Raw genomic sequence first — 14,604 nt, 5'->3', positions numbered from 1 at the left:
CAGCTTCCATTTGGAAGAGAAGCAGAGAGAGGATCATCAATCGGGGCACTGAGTATAGAGGTTAGGAAGTTATGTTACAGCTGTATAGGATGTAGGTAAGGCTGCGTTGGAGTGTTGTGTTTAGTTTTGGTCACCTTGTTACAGGAAGGATGTTATTAAACTGGGAAGAGTGCAGAAGAAATTTTAAACAAACACACTGTGTTCTCAGTGTTTGTTTAAAACATTTGGTGTGAAAAATGGCCACAGCTGCATAACCATCATTTAGGAAGGTCAGTCCCTTCACAGAGAGGCCAGTAGCTCCTGCTCTGAGCAAGTAGCCAAGATCATTAATCATTTAATTATCATAACAAGCTACTCAATGCATTTTACACATTACGTACACCCACACAACAGAACAAAGATCATATCCCTGGTATCAAAATAGATTAGGTTAGGGAGAAAATTGAAGAGCCCCGAGCATAAATACTTTTATCATCTACAATAAAAGGGTGAAGTGCTGGAGGACTGCAGGGTGGCTGACGTGTGTTTTTTTAAATAAAAGATGTAATGAGAAGTATGGGAACTTGTGAATCTGACATTGGTGATGGGTAAGTTGTTGAAGGTGATTCTAAAAGAGGATTTACATGTATTTGGAGAGACAAGAAATGCTTAGAGATCGTCAGCACGGTTTTGTGCAAAGGAGATCATGTTTCACAAACTTGATTTAGGTTTTGGAGGAAGTAACCAAAAAGATTGATGAGGGCAGTATATTGTTTACTTGGACTTTAGTAAAGCCTTTCATAAGGTTCTGCATGGTAGAACAACCTAATAAAGTTAGATCACATGGGATCCCGGATGAGCTTGCTTTTTGGATACAAAGTTGGCATAACAGGAGGATACAGAGGGTTGTTTTTCTGACTGGAGGCCAGTGACCAGCAGTGTTCCATGGGTATCAGTACTGGGTTCACTTCTGTTTGTCATTTTTAATTGATTTGGATGAGAATAAAGAAGGCATGTTTAGTAAGTTTGTGGTTTATACCAAAATTTGGGGGTATAGTGGTTAGAAAACCTTTTCCACTAAGACTTCTTTGGATTTCTTTGATGAAGTGACCTGGAAGGTTGATGAGGACAGGGTTGTGGGTGGGGGGTATGGTGGGCAGACGTAGTCTGTATGGATTTCAGTGAGGCTTTGATCAGGTTACATACAGTAGGTTGCTTTGTAAGGTTAGACCACATGGAATCCAACGCGAGCTGAGAAATTGGATAAAAAATTGGCTTGATGGTAGAAAGCACGGGGAAATAATGGAAGGATGCTTGTCGGACTGGAGACCTGTGATGGGCGGAATGCCTCATGGATCAGTGCTGGGCCCATTTGGATGAGAATGTACAAGGCATGATCACTACGTTTGCTGCTGACACTAAAATAGGCAGTATTGTGGACAGTGAGGCAGGCTATCAGAAATTGCAGCAGGACCTTGATCAGCTGGGGAAGTGGGCCGAGAAATGGCAAGTGGAGTTTAATATAGATAAATGTGAGGTCTTGCATTTTGGAAAGTCAATCAAGGTAAGAGTTTCACGGTGAATGGTAGGGCCTTAAAGAGTGTAGTGGAGCAGAGGGATCTTGGAGTTCAGGTTCACAGTTCTCTGGAAGTGGAGTCACAGGTAGAAAGGACAATGAAGAAGGCTTTTGACACACTAGCCTTCATCAGTCAGGCCACTGAGTATAGAGGTTGGGAAGTTATGTTACAGCTGTATAGGATGTTGGTGAGGCTTGGAGTATTGTGTTTAGTTTTGGTCACCTTGTTATAGGAAGGATGTTATTAAACTGGGAAGAGTGCAGAAGAAATTTACAAGGATATTGCCAGGACTCAAGGGTCAGAGCTATAGGGAGAGATTGCACAATCTTTTAAGCTTAGGAGTCTGACAGGGAAACTTGTAGAAGTATACCAGATCATGAGAGGTATGGATAGGGTGACTGCACTCAGTTTTTTTTTCCCCATGGTTGAGAAATCGAGGACCAGAAGGCATCTGTTTAAGGTTAGAGGGGAAAGAATAAAAGGGAACCAGAGGGACAACTTTTTTTCCATAGGGTGGTACGGATATGCGGATATACGGATATGGTACGAGTTGCCAGTGGAAGTGGTTGCGGCGGGTACATTAACAACATTTAAAAAGCATTTGGACAAATACATGGATAGGAAAGGATTAGAATGATATGGGGTAAATGCAGGGAAATGAGATTAGCATGGGCATACATTTTAGTCGGCATGGACCAGTTTGGATCCAAGGAGCAGGAGAATCGATGTTTCGGGCATAAGCCCTTCTTCAGCCCTTCCTGAAGAAGGGCTTATGCCCGAAATGTTGATTCTCCTGCTCCTTGGATGCTGCCTGATCTGCTGCGCTTTTCCAGCAACACATTTTTTAGCTCTGATCTCCAGCCTCTGCATTCCTCACTTCCTCCATGGACCAATTTGGGTCAAAGGGCTTGTATCCGTGCTGTAGGACTCTGACACACAAAAAAAATCTTGATCAATTGGGTCAATGGACCAAAGAGTGGCAAATGGAGTTTAATCTGAATAAGTGTGAGGTATTGTACTTTGGTAAAACAAACAAGGGCAGGATTTATACAACTAATGGTTGGGCCCTGGGTAGTGTCATAGAACAGAGACCTAGGGGTTCGGGTACATAATTCTTTGAAATTTGCGTCATCGGTAGACAGGATGGTTAAGAAGGCATTTAGCATGTTGCTTTTATTGCCTTTGAGTGTAAGAGTTGGAATGTCATATTGAGGTTGTATAGAACATTGGTGAGGCCTCTTCTAGTGTGTGGTTCTGGTCGACCTGTTAAAGGAAGGATATTTTTAAACTGGAGAGGGTTCAGAAAGAGTTACCAAGACCATGCTGGGAATGGCGCGTTTGATTTATAAAACTGAACCGGAAAAGCTCTTAACTTTTCACTGGAGACTAAGAGGTTGAGGGGTGACCTCCTTGAGGTTTATAAAATTCTGAGGGGCATAGATAAAATGAGGTCTTTTCCCTAAAACTAGGGAGCATATTTATTAAAGTCTGAGGAGAAAGAATTAAACAGGCATGAGGGGCAATCTTTTTACACAGTTTGTCTGTGGAATGAACTGCCAGAAAAAGTCGTAGAGATTTACAGATGAAACAGACAGTTTGGTCCAACTCATTTATGCTGACCAGATATCCTAAATTAATCTCATCCCAATTGCCAGCACTTGGCCCTTATCCCTCTAAACTATTCCTATTCCCAGCCTCTACCACTTTCTCTGGCAGCATATTCCATACATGGACCACTCTTTGTGCGAATGAGTTGTCCCTTAGGTTCCTTTTAAATCCTTCCTCTCTCACCCTAACCCTATGCCTTCTAGTTCTGGACTCTTCCCATCCCAGGGAAATTATTTTTTCTATTTACCCTATCCATGTCCCTCATGATTTTGTAGTCACCCCTCAGCCTCTGATGCTTCAGAGAAAACACTCCAGCCTATTCTGCCTTTCCTTATCAGCTGATGAATGCAGATAAACTTACAAAGTTTAAAAGGCATAACTTAACTTGAAGTTCAGTAGAGGCCTGAAGTTCAGCAAAGGCCAAACCATGGGCTTCAGGAAAGGCAATAAACTGATGTGGAAAGAATTCTGTGATGAAAGCACTACCCTGAAAATGATACAATGAAATTATTAGATTTTCTTGGGTTGGTGTTCAAGATTTCAGCCAAATCCAGTCCGTGGCCATCAAGATCTTAGTCTTGGAGTTGGAAATTTAGATGCCACCAGTGCAATAGTAGCTGCAAACACTTTAGATGGTAGCATTTCTACTCAAAGTATCATGTCTGAGAGAAAATCGGTTACAACCAGAGAGCTTAAAAGAAGAGAAAAAAAATGTTCCATTGGCAACATCCTTGTAAATCTTTTCTGAACCCTTTCAAATTTCTCAACATCTTCCTGAGAGGAAGGAGACCAGAATTGCACGCAGTATTCCAACAGTGGCTTGATCAATGTCCTGTACAGCCGCAACATGACCTCCCAACTCCTGTACTCAATAATCTGACCAATAAAGGAAAGCATACCAAACACCACCTTCACTATCCTATCTACCTGCGACTCCCCTTTCAAGGAGCTATGAACCTGCACTCCAAGGTCTCTTTGTTCAGCAACACACTATTAAGTGTATAAGTCTTGCTAAGATTTGCTTTCCCAAAATGCAGCACCTCGCATTTATCTGAATTAAACTCAATAGACAAAGTATGTTCCCTGCTGTTGGGGAGTCCAGAACTAGAGGGCATAGGTTCAGGGTGAGAGGAGAAAGACATAAAAGAGACCGAAGGTGCACCTTTTTCATGCAGAGGGTGGTACATATGTAGAATGAGCTGCCAGAGGCTGGTACAATTGCAACATTTAAAAGGCATTTGGATGGGTATATGTATAGGAAGTGTTTGGAGGGATATGGGCTGGGTGCTGGTAGGTGGGACTAGCTTGGGTTGGGATATCTGATCGGCATGGACGGGTTGGACCTAAGGGTCTGTTTCCATGCTGTACATCTCTAGTAACTATATTGTGTGCAGTTTTGGTCGCCATACTATAGGAAGGATGTGGAGGCACTGGAACGGGTGCAGAGGAGGTTTACCAGGATGTTGCCTGGTATGGTAGGAAGATCCTATGAGGAAAGGCTGAGGTACTTGGGGTTGTTTTCATTGGAGAAAAGAAGGTTTAGGGGTGACTTGATAGAGGTGTACAAGATGATTAGAGGGTTAGATAGGGTTGACAGTGAGAACCTTTTTCCACGTATGGAGTCAGCTATTACAAGGGGGCATAGCTTTAAATTAAGGGGGGGTAGATATAGGACTGATGTTAGGGGTAGGTTCTTCACTCAGCGAGTTGTAAGTTCATGGAATGCCCTGCCAGTAGCAGTGGTGGACTCTCCCTCTTTATGGGTATTTAAACGGGCATTGGATAGGTATATGGATAGTGGACTAGTGTAGGTTAGGTGGGCTTGGATCGGCGCAACATCGAGGGCCAAAGGGCCTGTACTGCGCTGTATTCTTCTATGTTCTATGTTCTATGACTCTATGTCATAGTTAGGATTGTAGTAAAGATAAGGCTAGTTCAGGTACTGGGAAATCCTTAAGTGGTGCATGTGATAGATTTGGGAAAGGAAATTGATGAAGGTGTTAAGCAGGAAAATTAAGAATTGTCCTCAGTAAAAGATCAAGGAAAACAGTAAATAGAATTTGAGAATAATAAGGCTGAAGATGTAATTTCAGTGCCTACAGTACAAAGCCAAAGCTTCACAACTTACTTTTAGCATTGCTGAATTGTTGAATGCTCAGAAATCCAGAAGTCGCATTCCCTTCTGCAAAACCACTGTGAAACAAACTAGTTATTTGTTACTGGTTATTCGAATAACAGTATTCTAGTGTGAGGTAAAGTTAGTACTACAGGAACACACTATAATACATCAACCATGACTTTATTAAATAGCAGAACAAGCTAGAGGAATTGAATGTTTTAATGTCCATTTTGCTATTTGTCATTAATAGTAATTGGAGAGAATTAAGTTTTGCTGTACAAAGCCAAAGAAATGACAGTTAAACTAGGCTGAGTTACTTGCAGTACAGATCAATAAGAGTACACCTGACAGCAAGGAAGAGCTGAGAAAGCACAAAGTGATTGAGCAAAGACGACCAAATTGTACAATTAGGCTTCAGTACAAGATCAAAATTTATAAGTCAGTAGATAATGCAGGTGCTCTCTTAAGATTTCCAATGAAGGCTGATACATTTTTAGCTACTGACATACCTCCGAATCAGTTTACAGAAATGATATGCCTATGTCTGGTGGAGATATTATTGGAGAAGGGGTATTTTGCTCAGTAAATTGCTCAATGAACAACTGACCTAAAAATTGAGGAGTTTCTAACACATAGAAATGAACTGAATGTAAATCAAAGCTGTGTCCTATTGTAAGGTTTAAGAGTCATTATAAGGTTTAGAGAGAATCTGTTAGAGGAATTTCCCTAAGAGCACATGGAGATATTTATAATAAAAGGTATTTTTGCTATGCAGATGTAGACAGCAACATTGCAGAGCAGTTTGAAATATTTTTAGTAAGAACAATCATATTGTGATATTACCACGCTATCATATAGTGCTGCAGAAAGAAGTGGACACATAGTTAAGAGTTTCTTGCAGAAGGAGATTTGACACCACTTCCACAAGCATCCACTCACTCTACCACCAATGCTCAGCAGCAGCAATGTGTGCCATCTACAAGAAGCACAGCAGAAATTCACCAAAGGTCCCTGCAAAGCACCTTCCAAACCTATGACCAATTCCATCTACAAGGATAAGGACAGCAGATACATGGGAACACCACCAAGTCTTCCAAGTCACTTATCATTCTGACTTGGAAAGATGTTGTAATTCCTTCAGTGAAGCTGGGTAAAATCCTGGAATTCCCTCCCTAACACCATTGTGAGTTAACCTAGAGCACATGGACAGCAGTAGTTCAAGAGATAGTGAACCACCACTACCTTCTCAAGGGCAACTAGGAGTGGGCAATATATGCTGACCCAGACAGCGACATCCAAGACCCACAAATGAATTTTTGAAAAAGTACTCCTTGAGTATTAAGCTAGGTTATTATTTTCATGTTTCTCCTTGTCACAGGCTGGACAATTTTCTGTTCTCTTGTAAAATCTTGCCACAGTTCACAAAAGGTTTCCCTTACAAGTAATATTCAAACACACTTCTAGGGCAAGGTTTAGTTTGCTTAAGTCTGACAATAATAGCAAAGTAAGATAAACGCAAGTATAAATGAAGTGAAGGTGAATCATGACACATCAAGCGTAAAACGTAGATTCATGCTGATCAGAAGATCCTGGTGATAAGAAAGATTGGATTGGATGATTGCCGATTTTTGTAAAAATACCAGATGCATCTACATATCATGTGAAGATTGAAGAAAGACTGTCAGTGTCATGGAAATCATTTGTTTGAAAGAGGAAATTTTGACAAGGAAAGCATGATAATTCTACCATCATCCAAATTCTTTCTATGGCCCAATGTGAAAGTCAAAAATATGCAGAACATCCTTGTAAATCTTTTCTGAAACCTTTTAAGTTTCACAATATCTTGTCTATAGCTGGGAGACTGAAATTGAATGCAGTATTTTAAAAGTAGCTGAACCACTGTCCTGTACAGCTGCAATATGACCTCCCAGTTCCTATGTTGAATGCACTGACCACAAAGGCAAGTGTATCAAATGCCCTCACTACCTTGCCTACCTGCGACTTCACTTTTAAGGAACTGTGAACTGCACTCCATGGTCTGTTTGCTCAGCAACACTCTCCAGGACCTTACCATTAAGTGTATGTCCTAGTTTGCCTTAACAAAATGCAGCACCTCATACTAATCTAAATTAAACTCCATCTGCCACTCCTGTCGCCTTCAGATCAAGGTACTCTGAGGTAACTTTTGTTGTCCATTATACCACCAATTTTGATTCATCTGCAAACTTGCTAACCATATCTTCTACATTCACAAGCAAATAATGTATATAAATGACAAAAAGCAGTGGACCTAGCACAGTTCCTTGCGGCACATCACTGGTCACTAGTAGAATAAAACAATAAACCATCTTTTCTTTAAACAAAGCTGAAAGCAGCTCATGGGAGTTTGCTGTGAGAATGTGAATGTGCAGAATTTTAATTTGAATGTGTTGTGTATTTCAGTCAGGATTGTAACACCAGCCTGGTGCGAGCCTGCTGGAATGAGCTGTTCACTTTGGCCTTGGCACAGTGTTCTCAGGTCATGAATCTCTCTACTATCCTCACTGCGATTGTAAACCACCTGCAGAGTGGCCTGCAGCAAGGTGAGTGCAAGTGCTGTCAGAACCAATTTACGAGAGCACTTCCTGAGCTCAGTCTGTCAGATGACGGCCTGAATTGACCATGCTATATTTATTATGCTATATTCTGACCTGGAGTATTGTAGCCGAGAGTTGTTTTTTTAGCCACGATTTATGTGGCGTCCAGGGTCAGAGGAAGCCCAGGTATGTGAACTCGAAGTATTTATGTCTGCCTGTCTTAAGCAAGGGTATGTCCTGAACAAAATCCAGTTCTAACACATATAGCTTCATGAGTCATTCACAAAGGTCCCCAGTCACACCTACATTTTTCCATCCTGCAAATCTTGGATGCTGGACTCCAGTGGGAGTGTATAATATTGGGGACCAGACGCTAGACCCAGAGCTGCCAAGTATCTGGAGTTTGAGATGATAGGTAGAGGAAGAGGCTGTAATTGAGGAGGAGTGAATGATGCAGGGGAGTGAAAACAGAGACATTAAGATTATGAAGAAAATAAAAGGAAACAGAAAATGTTTGTTGTAGAGAGAAGAGAGATGGTTGGAGAGAGTGAAACTGGGTTTGTCAGGGAGAGATAGCTGGAGAGGAGGGCAAAGGTATTGGGAAGGGAGACACTCAGCAAGAGAGAGAGAATTGGGTTAAGAAAAGAAGAGTAAGTGCCAGGTTGAAGAAAGAAAGGGAATTGAAGGAGGTTTTGGGAGAAACAGACACTGAGTTCTTGGGAGTGAGATAGAAAGAGGGGATGTTTCCATGTGCAGGTAAACAAGTAATTCATTAACTTTCATTGTCCAAGTTATTACAAATTTTTCAGTCTTTATTTATGCCTTCCTGTACCTAAACTGAAGCACAGCATTTTGTATTATATATGTGCACGTACTTCCCTAAAGGAAATGTTTAAAATGGGAAAAAGCATTTGTGGACATTGTCTGCTCTAACTAATAAAGTATAAACTTCATCTGATGCTACATTTCATCAAGAGGTGTTGCAAGCATTAGCACCCATCTGTCAACTCGAAGTCAATGGTTTTCTTTTTGAATATATTTTATATATGTTAGCTACTGGTCTGACACTGACCTTGACATTAATGCCCTTTTTATTAATTGTCTTTGGTAAAAGGACGCTGATCTAAAAGGTAAGCTTATTTTTTCACTCCCTCTCTACAGAGGCTTCAATCTACCTGACTGAGTAGTTTGAGTGTTTTTTTAAAAATGTTAGACTTTTAGCATCATAAGCATACAGATTTTGGAGTAATTCCATTTTTGTCAGATCTGATGTTAGATTGATGGGGGAGCCTGTATATCCCATGCATCTTGTTTTGGAGGAACTTAGGGAAGATCAGGTGATCAAGCAAATTGGGAATAAAAATGCTAATTTTACAGGCAAGGCATTACTTAATTGGGAACAGTGCAGGGACAACCATATGTCAGTCAAGCAAACACAGGGGTGAAAGGAGTTGGTGAAAGTTAGACTAAAAGGGCAGCAGAGAGCTTCAGCTAAACAGTACTGAATGTTGAACAGGCCAGGACAGCTTTTGTATAGCTGAGGCTAGAGGTAACAAAGGTATTGAGGGTTTTAGCAACTGATGAGCTGAGTTGGAATGGATAGTTGTGTTGTACCTGAGCTGGAAGTAGATGATCTTAGTAATGGAGGGGACATAGAATCATAGAGATGTACAGCACGAAAATAGACTCTTTCGTCTGGCGCACCCATGCCGACCAGATATCACAACCTAATCTACTCCCATTTGCAAGCACTTGGCCCTTATTCCTCTAAATCCTTCCAATTCATATATCCTTCCAGATGCCTTTTGAATGTTGTTATTGTACCAGCCTCCATCACTTGCTCTGCCAGCGCATTCCATGCATGCACCACTCTCTGTATAAAAAAGTTTCCCATTAGGTCTCTTTTATATCTTTCCCCTCTCACTCTAAACCAATGCCCTCTAGTTCTGGACTCCCCCACCCCAGGGAAAAGACTCTATTTATCCTATCCATGCCCCTCATGATTTTATAATCCTCTGTAAGGTCACTCTTCAGCCTCTGACGCTTCAAAGAAAACAGCCCCAGCCTATTCAACCTCTCCATATAACTCAGATCCTTGTAATCTTTTCTGAACCCTTTCAAGTTTCACAACATCCTTCCGAAAGGAAGGGGACTAGACTTGCACACAATATTTGAAAAGTGGCCTCAATAACGTCCTGAACATGACCTCCCAACACTTGTATTCCATGCTCTGACCAATAAAGGAAAGCATACCAAACGACTTCTTCACAATCCTGTCTACCTGTGACTCTACTTTCAAGGAGCTATGAACCTGCACTCCAAGGCCTCTTCGTTCAGCAACACTCTCTACGACCTTACCATTAAGTATATAGATTCTGCTAAGATTTGCTTTCTGAAAATGCAGCACCTCGCATTTATCTAAATTAAACTCCATCTGCCACTTCTCAGTCCATTGGCCCATCTGGTCAAGATCCAGTTGTACTCTAAGGTGACCTCCTTCTCTGTCCACTACACCTCCAATTTTGGTGTCATCAGCAAACTTACTAACTGTACCTCTTATGCTCGCAACCAAATCATTTTGTATAAATGATGAAAAGTAGAGGACCCAGCACTGATCCTTGTGGCACTCCACTGGTCACAGGCCTCCAGTCTGAAAAACAACCCTCCCACCGCCACCCTCTGTTTTCTACCTTCAAGCCAGTTCTGTATCCAAATGGCTAGTTCTCCCTGTATTCCGTGAGATCAAACCTTGCTAACCAATATCCCATGATGAACCTTGTCGAACACCTTACTGAAGTCCATATAGATCACATTCAATGCTCTGTCCTCATCAATCCTCTTTGTAACTTCTTCCAAAAACTCAATCAAGTTTGTGAGACATGATTTCCCACGCACAAAGCCATGTTGACTATATCAGTCTTTGCCTTTCCAAATACATGTACATCCTGTCCCTCAGGATTCCCTCCAACAATTTGCCCACCACCGACGTCAGGCTCACTGGTCTGTAGTTCCCTGGCTTGTCCTTTCCACACTTCTTAAACAGTGGCACCACGTTAGCCAACCTCCAGTCTTCCGGCACGTCACCTGTGACTATCGATGATACAAATATCTCAGCAAGAGGCCCAGCAATCACTTGTCTAGCTTCCCACAGAGATTTAGGGTATTCCTGATCAGGTCCTGAGGATTTATCCACTTTTATGCATTTCAAGACATCCAGCACTTCCTCCTCTGTAATATGGATATTTTCAAGATTTCACCATCTATTTCCCTCCATTCTATATCTTCCATGTCATTTTCCACAGTAAACGTTGATACAAAATGCTCGTTTTGTGTGTCTCCCATCTCCTGTGGCTGCACACAAAGGCTGCCTTGCTGATCTTTGAGGGGCCCTATTCTCTCCCTAGTTACCATTTGACCTTAAATGTATCTGTAAAAACCCTTTGGATTCTCCTTAACTCTTTTTGCCAAAGCTATCTCATGTCCCCATTGCCCTCCTGGTTTCCCTCTTAAGTATACTCCTACTGCCTTTATACTCTTCTAAGGATTCACTCGATCTATCCTGTCTATATCTGACATATGCTTCCTTCTTTTCCTTAAACAAACTCTCAATTTCTCTAGTCATCCAGCATTCCCTACACCTACCAGCCTTTCCTTTCATCCTAACGGATCCTGTCTCTGGACTCTCGTTATTTCATTTCTGAAGGCTTCCCATTGTCCAGCCGTCCCTTTACCTATGAACACCTGCCCCCAATCAGCTTTTGAAAGTTCTTGCCTAGTACCGTCAAAATTAGCCTTCCTCCAACTTTGAACTTCAACTTTTAGATCTGGTCTATCCTTTTCCATCATTATTTTAAAACTAATGCAATTATAGACATATGATCAGAAACTCCACTGGGGTCAGATATGACACATGACTGTGTCAGCCTTGTGGTGAGTTATGGAGTTGGTAGCTCTGGAGTGGATTTTTTCAGAACAACCCAGGGACATTGGCTTTGATCTTCTGAATGTTTAACTGGAGAATATTTTGCTCGTTTAATATTAGATGTCGGAGAAGTAGTCTGATAACTTAGAGACAGTGGGGGACTTGTGGGAGCTGGAACTTGGTGTCTTCCAGTGTACATAGAGTCATAGTTGTACAGCACAGAAACAGGCCCTTCAGCCAACCACCAAATACCCAATTACACTAATCCCATTTACCTGCACTTGGTCCACAGCCTACTATGCCCTGGCATAAGTACTCATCCAGATGCTTTTTAAATGTGGTGAGAGCACCTGCCTCCACCTCCCTCTCAGGCAACCCATTCCATATCTCCAAAACCCTTTGGGTGAAAAAAGTATTTTTCATATCTACACTAAGCCATTTACTCATCACCTATGCCCTCTGGTCTTAGACATGTTGCCCGTAGGCAAGAGATTCTCATGGGTGTCTGTTACACCTATGCTTCTCATAATTTTGTATACCTCACTCAAACCCATCCCTTAGCCTTCTGTGCTCCAAGGAAAGCAAACCCAGCTTAGCTAGTGTCTCAGCATAACTGAGACTTTTCACTCCAGGTAACATCCTGGTGAATCTCCAGCACAATCTCATTCTTACTATAATGTGGTGGTCACAGCTACACACAGTACTCCAGCTGTGGCCTAGAATCCTTCCAGGGTGAAAATAGGCCATTTGGCCCAACAAGTCCACCCTGACCCTTTGAAGAGTAACCCACCCAGACCCATTCCCCTACCGAATTGCTATATATTTCTCTTGACCAAAGTACTTAACCTACATATCCATGAACACTGTGGGCAGTTTAGCATGGCCAAATCACTTAACCTGCATATATTTGGACTGAGGGAGGAAACTGGAGTACCCGGAGGAAACCCATGCAGACAATGAGGAGAATGTGCAAACTCCACACAGACAGTTGCCTGAGGCTGGAATCAAACTTGGGTTCCTGGTGCTGTGAGGCAGCAGTGCTAACCACTGAGCCACCATGCCGTCCTCAGTTCTATACAGCTCCGATGTAACTGGGATTCACTTAGTGTTAGAGATCTAGATGGAGGAGAATTTGTAAGGAGCACCCAGGAGGGTTTTATTGAGCAGTATGTAAACAGTCATCCTTGGGAAGGGGCCATTCTTGACCTGCAGTTGTGGAATGAGCCTGGCCAGGCGGTTGAAGTTTCAGTAGGGGATTACTTTGGGAGTAGTGCTCACAATTCTGTAAGTTTTAGAAGATGCATGGAGAAAGACGAGAGTGGTCCTAAAGGAAGAGTGCTAAACTGGGGGAAGGCCAAGTACAGCAAAATCTGGCAGGAGCTGGGGAATATCGATTGGGAATAGGTGTTTGAGGGTAAATCCACATTTGATATGTGTGAGACCTTTAAAGAGAGGTTGGTTAAAGTGCAGGACAGACATGTCCCTGTGAAAATGAGGGATAGGAATGGCAAGATTAGGGAACCATGGATGACAGGTGAAATTGTGAGACTAGCTAAGAAGAAGAAGGAAGCATACATAAGGTCTAGGCAACTGAAAACATGTAGCTTTGGAAGAATATTGAGAAAGTAGGACCAATCTGAAACGAGGAATTAAGAGAACTTAAAGGGGTCATGAAATTTCTTAGGCAAACGCAAGGAAAATCCCAAAGCCTTTTATTTGTTTCTAAGGAGCAAGACGGTAACTAGAAAAAGGGTTGGCCCACTCAAGGACAAAGGCGGAATGTTAGCACAGAGTGGGAGAAAATGGGTGAGATTCTTAATGAATATATTGCATTGGTATTCGCAGAGGAAGGGGACGTGACAGATGTTGAGTTTAGGGATAGATGTTTGATAACTCTAGGTCGGGTCGGCATAAAGAGGGATGTAGTGTTGGGTATTCTAAAAGTCATGAAGGTGGACAAGTCCCCATGTCGGATAGGATCTATCCCAGGTCACTGAGCGTAGCGAGAGAGGAAACAGCTGGGGCCTTAATGGATATTTTTGCAACATGCTTGAACATGGGTGAGGTCCCGGAGGACTGGAGAATTGCTAATGTTGAGCCCTTGTTTAAGAAGGGTAACAGGGATGATCCAGGTAATTAAAGACCAGTGAGCCTGATGTCAGTGGTATGGAAGCTCTGGAGAAGATACTGAGGGAAATGGTCTATTTACATTTGAAAGGAAATGGGCTTATCAGTGACAAGCAATATGGTTTTGTGCAGGGAAGGTCATGTCTTACCAACTTGATAGAATTCTTTGAGGAAATGACAAAGTTGATTGATGAGGGAAGGACTTCAGTAAGGTGTTTGATAAGATTCTCATGGTAGGCTGATGGAGAAGTGAAGTCCTGTGAGGTCCAGGGTGTACTAGCTAGATGAATAGAGAGCTAGCTGGGCAGCAGGAGTCAGTAGTAGTGGAAGGGAGTTTCTCAAAATGGAGAACTGTGACCAGTGGTGTCCCACAGGGATCCGCGCTGGGACCACTGTTGTACGTGATATACATAAATGATCTGGAGGAAAGTATAGGTGGTCTGATTAGCAAGTTTGCAGACAACATTAAGATTGGTGGAGTGGCAGGTAGTGAAGGGGACTGTCAAGAATGCAGCAGAATATAGATAGATTGGAGAGTTGGGCAGAGAAATGGCAGATGGAGTTCAATCCAGGCAAATGCAAGATGATGCATTTTGAAAGATTCAGTTAAAGAGTAAAGTGTACAGTAAATGGAAAAGCCCTGGGGAAAATTGATGTACAGAGATATCTGGGTGTTCAAGTCAGTTACCCCCGAAG

At 42.2% G+C, this 14,604-nt stretch overlaps 1 protein-coding gene across 6 annotated transcripts in view; it reads left to right on the top strand.

Moving 5' to 3' along the window:
- Positions 1-14,604, top strand: part of LOC140483959 (nuclear receptor subfamily 2 group C member 2-like) — a 223,988-nt gene that overhangs the window by 134,643 nt on the left and 74,741 nt on the right. For all 6 annotated transcript variants that reach the window (XM_072582824.1, XM_072582825.1, XM_072582826.1 and 3 more), the window contains one exon: positions 7,726-7,865. In XM_072582824.1, the coding sequence (XP_072438925.1) occupies positions 7,726-7,865 (140 nt within the window). The remainder of the gene's footprint in view (positions 1-7,725; positions 7,866-14,604) is intronic.

The sequence above is a fragment of the Chiloscyllium punctatum genome, chromosome 12 (assembly GCF_047496795.1).
Source record: "Chiloscyllium punctatum isolate Juve2018m chromosome 12, sChiPun1.3, whole genome shotgun sequence".
NCBI classification, from domain to species: domain Eukaryota; kingdom Metazoa; phylum Chordata; class Chondrichthyes; order Orectolobiformes; family Hemiscylliidae; genus Chiloscyllium; species Chiloscyllium punctatum.
Note: the sequence above shows the minus strand (reverse complement) of the source record. Positions and strands in the feature narration are given on the sequence as shown.